At 41.6% G+C, this 18,122-nt stretch overlaps 1 protein-coding gene across 1 annotated transcript in view; it reads left to right on the top strand.

The window, feature by feature from the left end:
* PGM5 (phosphoglucomutase 5) overlaps nt 1-18,122 on the top strand; it is a 224,886-nt gene that overhangs the window by 34,745 nt on the left and 172,019 nt on the right. The window contains exons 3-4 of the mRNA XM_002708190.5: nt 9,860-10,006; nt 14,769-14,894. Coding sequence (XP_002708236.1) covers nt 9,860-10,006; nt 14,769-14,894 — 273 coding nt within the window. The remainder of the gene's footprint in view (nt 1-9,859; nt 10,007-14,768; nt 14,895-18,122) is intronic.

The following is an 18,122-nucleotide window of genomic DNA, read 5'->3' as shown; positions in this document are numbered from 1 at the left end:
GCAGGAAAAGAATCAAAGCCTCTCACTACAGAAAATCACCAAATCACAAAAATAAGAGAGGAAGAAAGGAAAAAAGAATGGCTTGCAAAAAAAAAAAGACCAGAAAATAATTAATAAAAAAATGGCAGTATGTGGGCAATTGTTTAGCCTAGTAGTTAGTAGGATGCTTGCGTCCATTATTAGAGTGGCATGCTTTGATGCCTGACTCCTGCTTCTTAGTCCAGTTTCCTGCTGATGCAGAACCTGGTAAGCAGTGGTGATGGCTCAAGTTTTGGATTCCTGCCACCCACACTGAGTTCCTGGCTCTGGGCAGTGGCCTAGCTAAAGCTGTGGTTGTTGTGGGCATTTGGTGTGTGAACTAGTGGGTGGGAGTACTTGCTCGCCATCTCTCTTCTCTTTTTCTCTCTCTGCCTTTCAAATAAAAATATATCAAAAGTAAGTCCTTACCTATCAGTAACAACCTTGAGTAATTTTTTTAAAAATGTTAAGAGTGGGCTGGGGCTGTGGCACAGTGGGTTAATCCACTGTCTGCAGTGCTGACCCCCCATATGGGCTCTGATTCAAGGCCTGGATGCTCTGGGTCTAATCCAGCTCCCTGCTAACATGCCTGGGAAAGCAGTGGAAATTGTCCAAGAGGTTGGGCCTTTGCACTTTCCTGGTAGACCCGGAAGAAGCTCTTGTCTCCTGGCTTTGGTCTAACCCAGCTCTGGCTGTTACAGCCATTTAGGAGGTGAACCAGTAGATGGACAACCTTTCTCTGGTTCTCTTCCCAATCTTTCTCTCTCCCCACCCCCGTAACTGTGACTTTCAAATAAATAAATCAATCTTTAAAAAGAATGTTGAGGGGGGATTCCAAGATGGCAGAATATGGTATGGGTATACTGCTCTAGGTTAGGGGAAAAAAAAAAGTGGAGAAAGCGTATTCTCAGGGGAGATTTGGAGAGAAAACTGCAGTGGAGATTCAGAGGAAGGAGGAGGAATAGAGGAACACCGTGGATCTCTGTGGAAGGTACAGCAGCAAGGACCATAGATATCACACAAGACCCCAGCGGCCCAAAGCCAGTGAAAGCGCCAGCTTTGGAGAGCAAGGTGAGATCAGACTACAGCAGCCTGTGCCGCTGATGATGTAGCTGAAGGGAGAGCCAAGCAGACTTCACTGTCTTTGAGTCTGGCTGGAGCCCTGAGCTAACACAGTTAAAAAAAAAAGGGGGGGCGTATTTCTCCCCATCCCCACCCTCCTACAGACGCACCTGGCCACCAGCTGAGAGAAGGCAGGTACCATTTTGGACGTAAGTTGCAGCCGCAGCACCTCTTGTGTGGGTGTCCAGCAGGAATGAGTCGTCTTTGCAGCAGTAGCAGAGCAGCAGCTCGGGTGTGTGCACCTGGTAGCAGGCAGGAGAAGGAGCCACTCTGATATTAGTACCAGCTCTTGTATGTGCCTGGCAACTTGTGGGCTGTGGCCGGTGGCTCTTGTCTACACGTGTGATACAAGAATTTCACCAGAGGGAAAAATCTGTGTTCTCTGCTGACTCTGAGTTAGACTAGGAGGATTGACAGGGGGCTGGGCATTCATGTAGGACTGTGGGTTCCTCCAAGCCTCTCAACATATCACAGACTGAGGCTCAAACCCTCTGGATGGAGCACTCACAGGCAGCTGGCTCTGGGAATGTCTCAGCCTCTCTGTGAATGGGACAGGCTAGTGGAGCAGAATGGACCCTCTGCACCCCATGACTGTTGGAGCCCTGTGTGCTGAGACTGTAGGAATTGGGACTGCACAAGAGGACACAGGGTGTAGCTGAGTCTTTGGGCAATCACTGTGTGCAGATGTTTTGTGGAAGCGTGGATGAGTATTACACCCACTGAGGGCTAACACACAGACACTGACCACTTTGGAAGAGAAGAGGTGAGAGTGTGATTATGCCAACAGAGGTGACCTTAACTGTCCTTCCTTTAATAAGAGGAGGTCTATCACACCATACTTGGATGTCACCCTGAATTACACGCCTTACCCTGGAGTACTGACGAGCTCCCAACCACACTCAGCATGCAGCTCAGTATTTCACTGACAGAGCAGACAATCCACGAAACCACAAAGGCATAGTTTAAAGATGTAAACCATAGAGGAAAAACACCAACAAGTATCTCCACAAATGCCTAAAAATAAACACAGAAATTCAAGAAACAAGAATCAAGAAGACAGTTTAATACCCTGCACCACCCATCCCGCAAAGGAACACAACAGTACTTCAATATTAGGACGTGAAGATGAAGAGATTGATGAAATGCTAGAAACTGAATTCAAAAGATTAACCATAGGATTACTCAGAAACAATGAGAAGAAAATCCACAAATTAAAGAAATCAATACAATATATGAATGAAACATTTTCCCATGAAATTGAGATTTTTAAATAGAAATCATAAGAAAATATTAGAGGGGCTGGTGCTGTGGTGTAGTGGGCTAAGCCTCTGCTTGTAGTGCCAGCATCCCATATTAGCACCAGTTCATATCCCAGCTTCTCCTTTTTTTTTCTTTTAGAAAACTTTTTATTTAATAAATATAAATTTCAAAAGTACAACTTTTGGATTATAGCGTTTTTTCCCCTCATAACCACCCTCCCACCCACAGACCATCCCATACCCCACTCCCTCTTGCATCCCATTCTTCATTAAGATTCATTTTTAATTACCTTTATATACAGAAGATCAACTTAGTATATACCAAGTAAAGATTTCAACAGATTGCACCCACACAGACACACAAAGTATAAAGTACTATTTAAAGATTATTTTTACCGTTAATTCACATAGTACAACACATTAAGGACAGCAGTCCTACATGGGGAGTAAGTACACAGTGACTCCTCTTGTTGATTTAACAATTGACACTCTTATTTATGACGTCAGTAATCACCCAAGGCTCTTGTCATGAACTGCCAAGAATATGGAAGCCTCGAGTTCACAGACTCTGACCTTATTTAGACAACGCCATAATCAAAGTGGAAGTTCTCTCCTCCCTTCAGAGAAAGATACCTCCTTTGATGACCTGTTTCTTTCCACTGGGATCTCACTCACAGAGATCTTTCATTTAGGTCATTTTATGCCACAGTGTCTTGGCTTTCCATGCCTGAGAAACTCTCATGGGCTTTTTAGCCAGATCCAAGTGCCTTAAGGGATGATTCTAAGGCCAGAGTCCAGCTACTCCTTTTCTAATCCAGCTCTCTGCTATGGCCTGGGAAAGCAGTAAAGATGGCCCAAGTGTTTGAGCCCCTGCACCTGTGTGGGAGATCTGGAAGAAGCTCCTGGATCCTGGCTTCAGATCAGCACAGCTCTGGCCATTGCAGCCATTTGGGGAGTTAACCAGTGGATGGAAGACTCACTCTCTCTCTCTCTCAGATAAATAAAAAAAAAGAAATATTAGAAATGAAGCATTCAGGCCGGCGCCATGGCTCAATAAGCTAATCCTCCGCTGCAGCGCCAGCACACTGGGTTCTAGTCCCGGTTGGGGCGCTGGTTCTGTCCTGGTTGTTCCTCTTCCTGTCCAGCTCTCTGCTATGGCCCGGGAGTGCAGTGGAGGATGGCCCAAGTCCTTGGGCCCTGCTCCCGCATGGGAGACCAGGAGAAGCACCTGGCTCCTGGCTTCGGATCAGCGCGGTGCACCGGCTGCAGCGCACCAGCCACAGTGGCCATTGGAGGGTGAACCAACGAAAAGGAAGACCTTTCTCTCTGTCTCTCTCTCTCATTGTCCACACTGCCTGTCAAAAAAAAAAAAAAAAAAAAGGAAAAGAAATGAAGCATTCATTAGGTCAAATAAAAAATATTATGGAAAGCCTTAACAACAGACTTGGTGAGGCAGGTGAAAGAATATCTGAGGTAGAAGGCAAACCTTTGGAAATTTTTCAGTCAGACCAAAAAAATGAAGAAGAAATTAGAAAAATTAAAAACAGTGTTGGAGATTTATGGGCTCTTATCAAATGACTGATCATATGGGTCTTAGGAGTACCTGAAGGTATGGAAAGAGAAAATGGTTAGAAGGTCTGTTTAGTGAAATAATTACAGAAAACTTCCCTAATTTGGAGAAAGAAAGGGACATCCAAGCACTGGAAGCACATAGAACTCAAAATAGGCATGACACATTGTAGTCTAATTCCTCCACAGTAAAACATAAAGGAAAGATTATGAAATGTACATTGGAGATATGCCAGATTACTTCAGGAGATCTCCAATTAGACTACAGGCTAAGAGAGAATGGAGAGATATAGTCAAAATCTCAAGAAAAAAGAATTATTAACCCAGAATACTGTAACCTGCAAAACTCTCATTTATGAATGTAGGTGAAATAAAGACCTTCCATAATAAACAGAAATTGCAAGAATTTTTCACCACTCATTCAGCCTTACAAAAGATGCTTAAGGATGTGCTATACACAGAAATACAGAAAGATAGCATAATTATGAAAGAATATGAAGACAGAAAATCTCCCAGTAAAAGTGCAAAGGAAATCCAAAATAAGCAATAGGAATATGTATAGAAAAATGTCAAGACCAAGTCATTACTTGTCAGTAGAAACCTTGAGTATAAATCACCTACGTTCTCAATTTTGAAGATACACACTGGCTGAATGGATTAAAAAACAAGACCCATCTATTTGCTGCCTACAAGAGACACACGTCACCAACAAAGATACATGCAGACTGAAAGGGAAAGAATGGAAAAAAAGATATTCCATGGTTATGGAAAGCAAAAATGGATAGATGTAGCCATCCTAATATAGACAAAATAGACTTTAACACAAAAACTGTTAAAAAGAGATCAAGAAGGGCACTATTTAATGATTAAGGGACCAATTCAACAGGAAGATGTGACTATAATAAATATATATGCATCCAGTTCTAGGGCGCCTGGCTATTTAAAAGAAATGCTAGGGCCTGCGCTATGGCTCACTTGGTTAATCCTCTGCCTATGGCACCGGCATCCCATGGGTGCCGGTTCTAGTCCCGGTTGCTCCTCCTGCAGTTCAGCTCTCTGCTGTGGCCCGGGAAAGCAGTGGAGGATGGCCCAAGTCCTTGGGCCCTTGCACCCACACAGGAGACCAGGATAAGCACCTTGCTCCTGGCTTCGGATCAGCGCGGTGCGCCGGCTGTAGCGCACCGGCCGCGGCGGCCATTGGAGGGTGAACCAACGGCAAGGGAAGACCTTTCTCTCTGTCTCTCTCTCTCACTGTCCACTCTGCCTGTCAAAAAAACAAACAAAAAACTAATTAAAAATGAAGTTTAAAATTTTTGAAAAGAAATATATGAAAAAAACCTGAAGAATGAGTAGGAGGTCGAAAACATTTGGAACTATGTTGCTTTATGTACATATTTGGAAGACAGGACCATTCTGATCATGTTACTGAGTAGAGGGGAAGAGATGATAAGAAATGGAAACAATAATAAAAATACTGTTTCTTTTTTTATTTTATTTTAATTTTTTTTTGACAGGCAGAGTGGACAGTGAGAGAGAGAGACAGAGAAAGGTCTTCCTTCCACCCTCCAATGGCCGCCATGGCCGGCGTGCTGCGACCGGCGCACTGCGCTGATCCAAAGCCAGGAGCCAGGTGCTTATCCTGGTCTCCTGTGTGGGTGCAAGGGCCCAAGGACTTGGGCCATCCTCCACTGCACTCCCTGGCCACAGCAGAGAGCTGGCCTGGAAGAGGGGCAACCTGGACAGAATCCGGCACCCCGACCGGGACTAGAACCCGGTGTACTGGTGCCGCAAGGCAGAGGATTAGCCTAGTAAGCCACGGCACCGGCCTAAAAATACTGTTTCTATTACTTATAGTGTGCTGGGATCCAGACTCAGCACTGTTCATATTTTATCCTAGTTAAGCCTTGTAACAGTTTAGTTAAGTGACTGAGGAATAAGGTGGTTAAGAAAGCTTAAAATGGGAAGCTCATTGAGAAGTTTGATTCCAAGAATGGAGCAGAACTTCAAAGAAAGAAGGCAAAAGTGGGTGCAGAGTCAAGTTTGAAGGCTCATAATAGAAGTTCTAGAGAACTGTTGTGTATGTCTCTTCAGAAAAGTGTGAGGAGAGATTCCTTGCAAAGATAACGGGGCATGAATAGAGAAGGAATTTGGAATAAAAGGAGGTATTTTTTTTAAAGACTTATTTTATTTACTTGTAAAAGAGAGGTAGAGACAGAGAGGTAGAGAACCATCCACTGGTTCAATCCCCACATGGCTCCAATGGCTTGAGCTGATCTGAAGCCAGGAGCCAGGAGCTTCTTCCGGGTCTCCTACCTGGGTGCAGGGGCCCAAGAACTTGGGCCATCTTCTACTGCTTTCCAAAGCCACAGCAGAGAGTTAGATCAGAAGTGGAGAGTCTGGGACTCAAACTGGTACTCATATGGGATGCTGGCGCCGGCCAAAGGAGGTGTTTTGTCATAGGTACTGTAGGAGAATTGTTGAAGATTCCTGGGGAGTCCAGAGGACAGGTGAAGTTACACACCTCCTTCTTAGGGGATTCAGTTTTGGTAATTTGGTGAGTGCCCCTGTCTGCCTCATGAATGTGTAGCAAGGGGAACAGATGACGGCGGTGCACTGAAATGGAGAATGACTGTGGACATGGCAGAACATCAGAAGGGCTCCTAGCTGTTAAGAGTGTCTGAGCTGACGTCAGATTGTTAGGATTCAAATCCCACCTCTGTGATGTGATCCTGGTTAAGGTACATCAAGTCTTCCAATACCAGTTTCCTTATTTGGGAAATGAGGGTATTAATTACTACTTAATCTGCTTTTGTGAGTGATAGATTGTATATAAAGTGTAAAATGTGGCATATGTAAATTTCAGTAAGTGTTTGTCTTGTGATCTTATGCTAACAAGGGCATGCCTCCCATGATGTCATAGGTAGTGTCCTGTCTGGAATAGGAGACCAGTGGGACTAGAAAGGCCAGCAGTCTGGGATTAATTAAGTGGTGACAGGCCATCAATACAAGAGTGAGACACAGGTTCTGATTCAGGTAGCTGGAAGTTGAGTTTGTGAGAGGAGAAGGCTCAAATTTGGTGCTTTCAGAGATTGATTTCATAGAGACAGCAATGGTTCAAGTCTGACTGTGGCAGGCAGTGATTAAAGTAAAATGAGAAGTCCATGCAGTGGAGGATGTCAGGGAGCTTAGGAGTTGGCAGGAGTGCAGATGTTGCTTATGAACTCTGAGATGCACCACAAGGGTGGTTGAGAGGCTCCATAGACGTTTCTGTGGTGTGCTGGTATTAAAACTCAGATAAAGACTTCGTAAAGAATGATAGACACAGCCACAGAACACAGTGTGGTGCGTAGAGCATCGGGGATTGTAGGAGGGTGCTTATGCATTCTCAGATTTGGCCAGCACAGAAAATGGAAAAACTAAAGAGGAGCACTTATTTATGTGAAGGGTAAAGAAGGATAAAAATTGAAAGAGAAGGGCTATGTGGATTTCTTTGAAGTCTTCTTTTTTCTGTACATTACGAAAAGAAAATGGTAAAATCTACTAGACTGTTTTCTATCTGACTGGAATGGGGTTATTACTGTACCTTTTTTGAAAAAATATTTAAAAATACTTATTTATTTGAAAGGCAGAGTGACAGAGAGGGAGAGTCAGAGATAGAAAGATCTTTCATGTACTGGCTTATTCCCCAAATGGTCCCAGTGACTGGAACTGGGCCAGGCTGAAGCCAGGAGCCTGGAACTCCATCCTAGTCTCCCATGTGGACAGCAGCAGCCCAAATACATGGGGCATCACTGATTGCTTTCCTGGGCGCATTAGCAGGGAGCTGGATCAGAAGCAGAGCAGCTCCTAGACTTAAACTGGCACTCCAACATGAGATGCTGGCATTGTAAACCTGAGCTTAACCTGCCATGCCACAATGCCAATACCCACTATTCATTCTTATATTTTTTTAAATATTTATTTATTTAAAGGGCAGAGTTACAGACATACACACGTTCGTGCACACACAGACACACAGACACACAGACACATACACACACACAGAGGTCTTCCATCCTCTGGTTTGCTCTCCAAATGGCTGCAATGGCTGGAGCTAGGCCAATCCAAAGCCAAGAGCCAGGTTTCTCACGTGGGTACAGGGGCCTAAGTACTTGGGCCATCCTTCTCTGCTTTCCTAAGCTGTTAGCAGGGAGCTGAATCAGAAGTAGAGCATCCAGGACTCAAACTGGTACCCACATGACAGGCAGTAGCCTTGCCCACTATTCATTGTTATAGCCACTTAATGGGGGACAGTAAGTGGTCTATTCTCTAAGGCAGTGGTATCTGATGGTAGTATATTATGAGTCATAATTTAAACTTTTTTAGTAGCCACATAACAGAGTAGAAAAAATGAAGTTAATGACATATTTTATTTAAACTACTGTATCCAAAATGTTGTCAACTTAACACGTTGGCATGAAAGTTACAAGCTGTACTACATTTTGCTACTAAGTCCTCCAAATTGAATGTGCATTTTATAATTATAGCATGTCTTCATTTGACTAGATGTATTTTGGGTGCTCAGTGGCCAAATGTGGCTAGTGGCTATTGAGTCAGACAGTGTGAGACTAAGGATGGGGATATTTAAGAAAATCAGTAGACAGTTTCTGTTCAGTAGAAAGTTACAATACAGTAGTTAAATAAGCTTTATATATGGTTATCTATCTGTCAGGTACATAAGTGCTTGAGCATCCTTGACTTTTGGTATCTGCCATCCCCTGAGGATTCCAAGGGGCAGCCATACCCTTTTAAAAAGAAAAGAAAACAAAACCTTAGGGCGGGTGTTATGGTACAGCAGGTTAAGCCGCCACCTGGGACACCAGCGTTCCATGAGGGCACGGGTTTGGGTTTGAGTTGGCTGCTCCGCTTCTGATCCAGCTCCCTGCTAGTGAGTCGTAGAAAGCAGCAGAAAATATTACAAGTCCTTAGGCCCCCTGCCTCCCACATGGAATTCCTGGATGGAATTCCTGGCTCCTGGCTCCTGGCTTTGGCCTGGCCCAGCCCTGGCTGTTGCAGATCGATCGATCGATCGATCGATCTATCTATCTACCTACCTACCTACCTACCTACCTACCTATCTTATTGAAACAGCATGGTTTGGAGAGAAAAGAGAAGCCAATGCATTCAGAGCTAGAATACATTTGGGGAGTGAACCAGTGTATGGAAGATCTGTCTCTCACGCTCTCTCTAATTCTGCCTTTCAAATAAAAACAAATAAATCTTAAGAAAAAGAAACAAAACAGAAAGGAGGACAACAATTGGCTCCATGTTCAGTTTTTTAAAAGTCTGTCTCAACTTAATTGTCAACTTTTTCTCCTGAGGAAATTCAGAAGATAATTTAAGTTAAATCTTATTTAGAAAACTTGGGAGTGACTAGAGAGCATGAGTTGGAGACCGTAATTAATTTACCCTATTAAGCTCACATATCAGATAGGGAGCAGCAGTGGAAGAAGAAATCATATTTTCTTCCTGCAGGTGCACTGGGGAAGCTGCAGTTTAAGTCTGGAATCCCTCACTTCTGTCAGATGCATATCCTGTTTGTGTCTCATATCCTGAATAAAACTGATTACATAACTGGGTCTCCCTGGCAGGTGTGAAACTATTTTTAGAGACGATGTAACATTGCTTACAAGGTAAAGAAAAAAAAAAAAGTGGGGGTTTATTAGTCTACACAGAGCAGGTGAGGCTGACCAAATTTCCTTTATGGTAAATGAATGTAGCACGAGAAATATCAAGGCTAATTGAACTGTGAATCATTGCTTATTGTTCATTGCCTGAAGAAGGATGGTAACATTTCTCCAGTTATAATTCTAAGACTTTAAAGAAATTATCTTTTGTTGTTCAAATTTTAGGTCCTGCACCAGATGTTGTCTCAGACAAAATCTATCAGATCAGCAAGACAATTGAGGAGTATGCCATATGTCCTGATCTTCGAATTGACCTATCCCGCCTAGGAAGACAAGAATTTGACCTCGAGAACAAATTCAAACCATTTAGAGGTAATAGAGAGATTGAATTTTGAAGAAATCAGAATAACTCTGTGGATGGGGGTGACTGTGGTTTTTGCAGGGGAGTACACTCAAGAAAATTACTGAATTATGAATTACAGGACTGAGTATATATATATGTATATATAAATATACATGTGTGTATATTGCTATCTGTCTGTCTATCTATCTATCTAGATTATTGAAACAGCATGGTTTGGAGAGAAAGGAGAGAAGCCAATGTATTGAGAGCTAGAATCTTTCAAAAACTGATTTCCAAACTCTTTCATTTCTGACATAGGATAAGACTCAGGTTGAATCCTGTGGAGCTTTCCAGGAGTGGGCTGTGAATTGCCTTAACTTGTCTTTGATTTTATGAGCAATTAAGATGAAGATGCTGGAATGTCTTAGGTAGTTAAGAAGAAACCTAACCTGCCAATGGACTTACTAATTTCTCATGGAGGGTAGGGCTTTCTTTTCCCAGGCAGACCATGAAGCTCAGCTTAGTGTAATATACATTTATTGCTCGCTTGTTGTATACTAGGTTAGGAAATTTAAGAATGGGATTCAGTAAGTGCCAAATATTTGTAGATACGTGGTTCAAGAATTAAAGAATAGAAATGAAATTTGCTAAAAATATTATATTCTGGGGTGAATACAACTTGTCAACTACTCAGAGTACAAATTTTTGTTTTGTAGATTGATTTTGAAGCATACAGCAATGTGTTACTATCACTTATGTGCACAATATTTTTCTCCCTCTACTTATTCTACTATTTTCTTGAAGACATACAAGTAACAGTAGAACTAACCAACATGTTTTATTCTTTGTGGCCCTCTAAGTACTTCAATAAAGTTTCTATTAAGATGATATACTTATATTACATGTAATATAATTTAGCAAAAAAGATGAAATACCTGGTTTCATGAATTATTTGGAGCCAAAACCCTAAATGGACTGTGCAGGGGTCAGAGTTTGGGTCAGTTCTACCAAATGTTTCTTGAAAAGTTTTGAGTTGATTTTTGCTGAGCCAGTGTGTTGAAAGCCTTATGATACTCACTGATGGTAGCAATGCCTGCTTTTTTGTTAATCTGGTTGGGAGCCTGCATACACTCATACATGCATACACATGGAATTTCTAGGTGACTGAAGGCAAAGGATGTGTTGTGTTTAACAAATAGATGTTTTTAAAATATTATCTCTTTTTATTTATTTTGAGAGGCAGAGAAAAAGACGAGAGAGAGAGAGAGAGACAGACAGACAGACAGGGAGGGAGGGAGGGAGGGAGTAGGGTAGAGAGTTCTGCCATGCATTGGTTCACTCTCCACTTACCTTTAGCATCTGGGATTGGGTCAGACTGAAGCCAAGAACCAGGAACCCAATCCAGGTGAAAGAGACTCAAGTACCTGAGCCATCACCTGCTTCTTCACAGGGTACACATTAGTAGGAAGCTGCAAGCAGAGCTCAGACTTGAATCCAGGCTCCAATATGGGGTGTGGCCATCCCAAGCAACATTTTTTTTAAAAGATTAACTTATTTATTTGAAAGACAGAGTTATATACACACACACACATGCACACACACACAGATCTTTTTTCTTTTTTTTTTTCTTTTTTTTTTTTTTTTAAACTTTTATTTAATGCATATAAATTTCCAAAGTACGACTTATGGATTACAATGGCTTTCCCCCCATACCGTCCCTCCCACCCACAACCCTCCCCTTTCCCACTCCCTCTCCCCTTCCATTCACATCAAGATTCATTTTCAATTATCTTAATATACAGAAGATCAGCTTAGTATACATTAAGTATGGATTTCAACAGTTTGCTCCCACACAGAAACATAAAGTGAAAAATAATAGATGATTTTTTTAAATGATGATGAAATCAGAGCAGACCTATTGTCATGTTTAATCCCAGTGAGAGTCAAGTTGGGAATTGATAATTTCTTTCTTTTTTTTTTTTTTTTTTTTTTTTTTTTACAGAGGATCAGTTTAGTATGCATTAAGTAAGGATTTCAACAGTTTGCACCCCCATAGAAACACAAAGTGAAATATATTGTTTGAGTACTCGTTATAGCATTAAATCTCAATGTACAGCACATTAAGGACAGAGATCCTACATGAGGAGTAAGTGCACAGTGACTCCTGTTGTTGACTTTACCAATTGACACTCCTGTCTATGGCATCAGTAATCTCCCTATGCTCCAGTCATGAGTTTCCAAGGCTATGGAAGCCCTCTGAGTTCTCCGACTCTTATCTTGTTTAGACAAGGTCATAGTCAAAGTGGAGGTTCTCTCCTCCCTTCAGAGAAAGGTACCTCCTTCTTTGATGGCCTGTTCTTTCCACTGGGATCTCACTCGCAGAGATCTTTTGCCAGAGTGTCTTGGCTTTCCATGCCTGAAATACTCTCATGAGCTTTTCAGCCAGCTCCGAATGCCTTTAGGGCTGATTCTGAGGCCAGAGTGCTATTTAGGACATCTGCCATTCTATGAGTCTGCTGAGTATCTCACTTCCCATGTTGGATCACTCTCCCCTTTATTTACTCCATCAGTTAGCGTTAGCAGGTACTAGACTTGTCTATGTGCTCCCTTTGACTCCCAGTCCCTTCACCATGACCAACTGTGAACTGAAACTGATCACCTGGAACAGTGAGATGGCATTGGTACATGCCACCTCGATGGGATTGAATTGGAATCCCCTGGTATGCTTCCAACTCCACCACTTGGGGCAAGTCAGCCTGAGCATGTCCCAAATTATACATCTCTTCCCTCTCCCATTCCCACCACCATGTTCAACAGGGATCACATTTCAGTTAATTTTCAACACTTAAGAATAACTGTGCATCAATTACAGATCTAAACCAGTCATATTAAGTAGAACAGATAAAAAAACTACTAAGAGGGATAATGTATTTAGTTGTTCATTAACAGTCAGGGCTATGCTGATCAAGCCACCATTTCCCATAGTGTCCACCTCACTCCAACAGGTTTCCCTCTTGGTGTTCAGTCAGTCGTCACCGATCAGGGAGAACATATGGTATTTGTCCCTTTGGGACTGGCTTATTTCACTCAGCATGATGTGTTCCAGATTCCTCCATTTTGTTGCAAATGACTGGATTTCGTTGTTTCTTACTGCGGTATAGTATTCTAAAGAGTACATATCCCATAATTTCTTTATCCAGTCTATCGTTGATGGGCATTTAGGTTGGTTCCAGGTCTTGGCTATTGTGAATTGAGCTGCAATAAACATTAGGGTGCAGACCTCTTTTTTGTTTGCCAATTTAAATTCCTTTGGGTAAATTCCAAGGAGTGGGATGGCTGGGTCGAACGGTAGGGTTATCTTCAGGTTTCTGAGGAATCTCCAGACTGACTTCCATAGTGGCTTGACCAGTTTGCATTCCCACCAACAGTGGGTTAGTGTCCCTTTTTCCCCACATCCTCGCCAGCATCTGTTGTTGGTAGATTTCTGCATGTGAGCCATTCTAACTGGGGTGAGGTGAAACCTCATTGTGGTTTTGATTTGTATTTCCCTGATTGCCAATGACCTTGAACATTTTTTCATGTGCCTGTTGGCCATTTGGATTTCCTCTTTTGAAAAATGTCTATTGAGGTCCTTGGCCCATCTCTTAAGTGGGTTGTTGGTTTTGTTTTTGTGGAGTTTCTTGATCTCTTTGTAGATTCTGGTTATTAACCCTTTGTCTGTTGCATAGTTTGCAAATATTTTTTCCCATTCTGTCGGTTGTCTTTTCACTCTCCTGACTGTTTCTTTTGCAGTACAGAAACTTCTCAATTTGATGCAATCCCAATAGTTGATTTTGGCTTTGACTGCCTGTGCCTCCCGGGTCTTTTCCAGAAATTCTTTGCCTGTGCCAATATCTTGAAGGGTTTCTCCAATGTTCTCTAGTAACTTGATGGTGTCAGGTCGTAGATTTAGGTCTTTAATCCATGTGGAGTGGATTTTTGTGTAAGGTGTAAGGTAGGGGTCTTGCTTCATGATTCTGCACGTGGAAATCCAATTTTCCCAGCACCATTTATTGAATAGACTGTCCTTGCTCCAGGAATTAGTTTTCTCTTTCTCTTTCTGAACATTAATTATGTCCTGATTGCCCAGCATGAAAAATACATTACATTCTTGGTTTTTTGTATGTCATGTAAATCAAAAAGATGTGGTTTGTATTCCTGTTCATTGAATTGTGCCAGATACATTCATTCATATTGAATAAGGATTTGTTGATGTTTGACCTTCACTGGGAATTTGGGTACTGAATGAGCATGAAGGAGATTTCATGCAAACTCAGGAATACATCCTTCATCACCAAGTCTGCAGTAGGATCTGGCATTTGGGCATAGGGGTCACTGTTTGATTGGTCTTATACCAGCTGAGTCTTTGGTTGGCCCCCAGAAGAAAGGCAACTGGATATGGCAAACATTGAGATATGTACATTTTTTGGGAGGGAGGTGATAGAAAGAAGGTGGGAACAGGGGTAACAAGACATGTTTTTATTTAAATTTACTCTTTTGGTTGACTTGTAACTTGCAAAGAATTTATAACTTGATATTATTTAGACATGATATTACATTATTTATAATTAAAAGTAATGTGATCTTATATTTACACATTTTATAGTCATCTGAAAAGTTGATTGTGCCTTGATTTGTGATTGTTTCCACAAATGGACACTCCCTATGTGTAGTGTAAGACTGTGATGGGGTTTTGAGATCAGAGTTTTGTGGGTGCAGTCATGGCTGTCTCCCTTTGCTCCATGTCCTTAGTGGAGATCGTGGATCCTGTGGACATCTATCTCAACCTCCTTCGAACCATCTTTGACTTTAATGCCATCAAGAGTCTACTGACTGGGCCCAGCCAACTGAAGATCCGTGTTGATGCAATGCATGGAGGTGAGCTCATGGTTTTCTGCAAACTGGTGGGCAAGACATATTAAAAAGGCATTAATGCATGTTGGGTTTTGAGAGTATGTAAAATTTACATAAAAATTTACATATCAGAGAAAAGAAAAGTTGAACAGATAAGTTTAAGACTACGCTTATTAGAATGTGGTACGGATAGAGTAAAAACTGTAGTTCATTGTTTTACTTTTTGATCCCAGTACATGTCTTAGTTTAAATAGCTAAATAGTTCAGCTCTATCCCTAACGTTTTCTTTTCCTCAGTTCCCAACTTCCCAGAGAATGTATTTTAAGTATTTTAGCTGTTTATTTTGATATTTATTTCCCTGTCACTAAATACTGTGAATATGCATACAACTCCTTGTTGGTTCTGCAGTGTGAGCACTTTTTTTTTTCTATCCTTTCACTTTCAGACTGCATGCATCTTTGTTGGTGAGATGTGTTTCTTGTAGGCAGCAAACAGATTTTTTTTAATCTGTGTTTTTTAACCGGAGAGTTAAGACCATTTACGTTCAAGGTGACTATTGATAAGTAACAAAAAAAACTTTGCCCTGCCATTTTTTCAATACATATTTCTATTTTTTACTTTGGATTTCCTTTGTACTTTACTGGAAGCTTTCCTTCCTTTACCTTATTCCATAGTGATGCCTATGTTTCTATGTTTTTGTGTGCAGCGAATCCTTAAGCATCTTCTGCAGGGTTGGACAGGTGATAGCAAATTCTTTCCATTTCTGTTTGTCATGGAAGGTCTTTTTCACCTTCATTCATAAATGAGAGCTTTGCAGGGTATAATATTCTGGGTTGACAGTTTTTTTCTCTTAATACTTGGAGTATATCTCACCATTCCCTCCTAGCCTGTCAGGTATCTGATGAGAAGTTTGCTGTGAGTCTAATTGGAGATCCTCTGAGAGTAATCTGGCATATCTCTCATGCACATTTTAGAATCTTTTCTTTATGTTTTACTGTTGAGAGTTTGATTACAGTGTGTTGTGGTGAAGATCTTTTCTGGTCATGTCTATTATGAGTTCTTTGTGCTTCCTGTACTTGGATGCCCCTTTCTTTCTCCAAATTGGGGATATTTTCTGTTATTATTTCACTAAAAAGGCCTTCTAATCTTTTTTCTCTTTCCATGCCTTCAGGAACTCCTAGAACCCATATGTTGGGTCATTCGATAGTATCCTGTAGATTCCTAACATTGTTTTTTAGTTTTCTAATTTCTTCTTCTTGTCTTTGGTCTGACTGTAATTTCCTGTGCTTTGTCTTCTATGTCAGATATTCTTTTTTCTGCTTCACCATTTCTGTTGTTAAGGCTCTCCACTGTATTCTGTATTTTTTATTTGTTCTATTGAATTATTCATTTCCATGATTTCATTTTGTTTTGTCTTTAAGATATCAATTTCATGGGAGAAATTTTCTTTCATGTCATGTAGATTTCATTAGTTTGTGCATTTGCTTCTGATGACTTGTAAGTAATCCTATGATCAATTTTTTGAATTCCATTTCTGGTGTTTCTTCAGTCTCATCATCTTCACAATCTAGTATTGAGGTGTTGTGTTCTTTTGGGAGTGTCATCTTATCTTCCTTATTTTTTTTAAAGATTTATTTATTTATTGTTTAAAAGTCAGAGTTACACAGAGCTAGAAGGAGAGACAGAGAGAGAGCCGTCTTCCATCTGCTGGTTCACTCCACAAATGGCCACAATGGCTAGAGCTGTGCCTGTCTGAAGCCAGGAGCCAGGAGCTTCTTCCTGGTCTCCCATGTGGGTACAGGGGTCCAAGGACTTGGGTCATCTTCTGCTGCTTTCCCAGGCCACAGCAGAGAGCTGGATTGGAAGTGGAGCAGCTCGGACTCGAACCAGCACCCATATGGGATGCTGGCACTGCAGATGGCAGCTTTACCCACCACGTCACAGCACTGGCCCCATCTTCCTTATTCATATTTCTTGGATTAGTGTGTTTGTTATTCAGTATTTGTGGAGATACTCCTTGGTTTCTTTTTGATTTTCACTCTGGCTGCTTTTATCTTTGGACTATGTCTGATTGGATTAGTGGAGTGTCTGCTTTCAGGGAATACCTAGAGGCGTTTGGTAGGAGTGGCCAGGGAGCTCTGTTCAGTGCTCCAGTGTGAAGGGTGTGTCTGAGATGATACATCCAGGTTTGGTGTGGTAAGCCTTTTTTTTTTTTTTAATCAGAGGGAAAGTTTCTTCTTGTCTGTTTGCATAGACTCAGCTGAGCTCCTCTCCTCAAAGAAGACTAGTGCCTGAGTGCTAGCCCCAGTGAGTTTGTTATTCATCTGCTCTGCCAGAAGGACCATACAAAGGATCTGTGTAGTCCTCAGTATAAACTCAGATTCTCCAGCAGTGTGCCCCCAGCCAGGTAACCAGGGAGTCCTGATTGTGTGGAGCCTCCCACAGTGACTGCCCACTATCCCAGTCACACCCTGAATCCTCCCACACAGCCTTAGTATTTTCACAGTCCCAGCACACAAGCTTCCCACAGTCACGAGAACCCATCCCCCAGTCTGTTCTCGCCACCAGACTCAGGAGTCTCCGCTTGGCTGGTTGCTGGGCACACATATGAGCTGGCACAGCTATTACTTATATCCAAAATGGCACCTGCTGTCTGTCAGCTTGTTACAGGATGCCTTTGCAGGATGACTGGGGAAAGAAAAAACTTGCATCTAGTTAGTTTATAATATTTATTTCATATTGTGCAGTGAATGGTACCTCTCTTTTTGTCTTATAACTACAGTCATTCATCTGTGGATTTGACTCATCCTATAGCTAGATTTAGAGTCTAGTAGTGTTGGAAGTGTGTCTTTATGTTCCTTCAGTATGATCCCTTCCGTTCCTGATGTAAGATTCCCGTACTAGGCTCTTGATAAATGTTCATTGCACTAGAAGACACCGCTCCTCAGCATTCATTTGTAAAATACACTGAGTTTTATGTACTTCAGTTGCTTACAGTGCTTAATTACATACTTGGGGGAGTTCAAATAGTTGCAGAGGCAAAGACCATCTCAAGAGACCTTGGTGCTTTTGCATATGTTTAGATAAAGATTTTAATACATGAAAAGCAATAATGAGTCATTAATACATGGTTGATTTCTTTTCTGGCAACATTTAGAAAAGGTTTGTGAGCAAGATTTCTTATAACTGGCTTATGACTAACAATAACTGGTACATAGAAGCTGCTCAATAAATAGTAACTGAAGTGAGCAT

This window comes from Oryctolagus cuniculus, chromosome 1 (genome assembly GCF_964237555.1).
Source record: "Oryctolagus cuniculus chromosome 1, mOryCun1.1, whole genome shotgun sequence".
NCBI classification, from domain to species: Eukaryota; Metazoa; Chordata; class Mammalia; order Lagomorpha; family Leporidae; genus Oryctolagus; species Oryctolagus cuniculus.
This window is presented reverse-complemented; position numbering and strand designations above follow the sequence as displayed.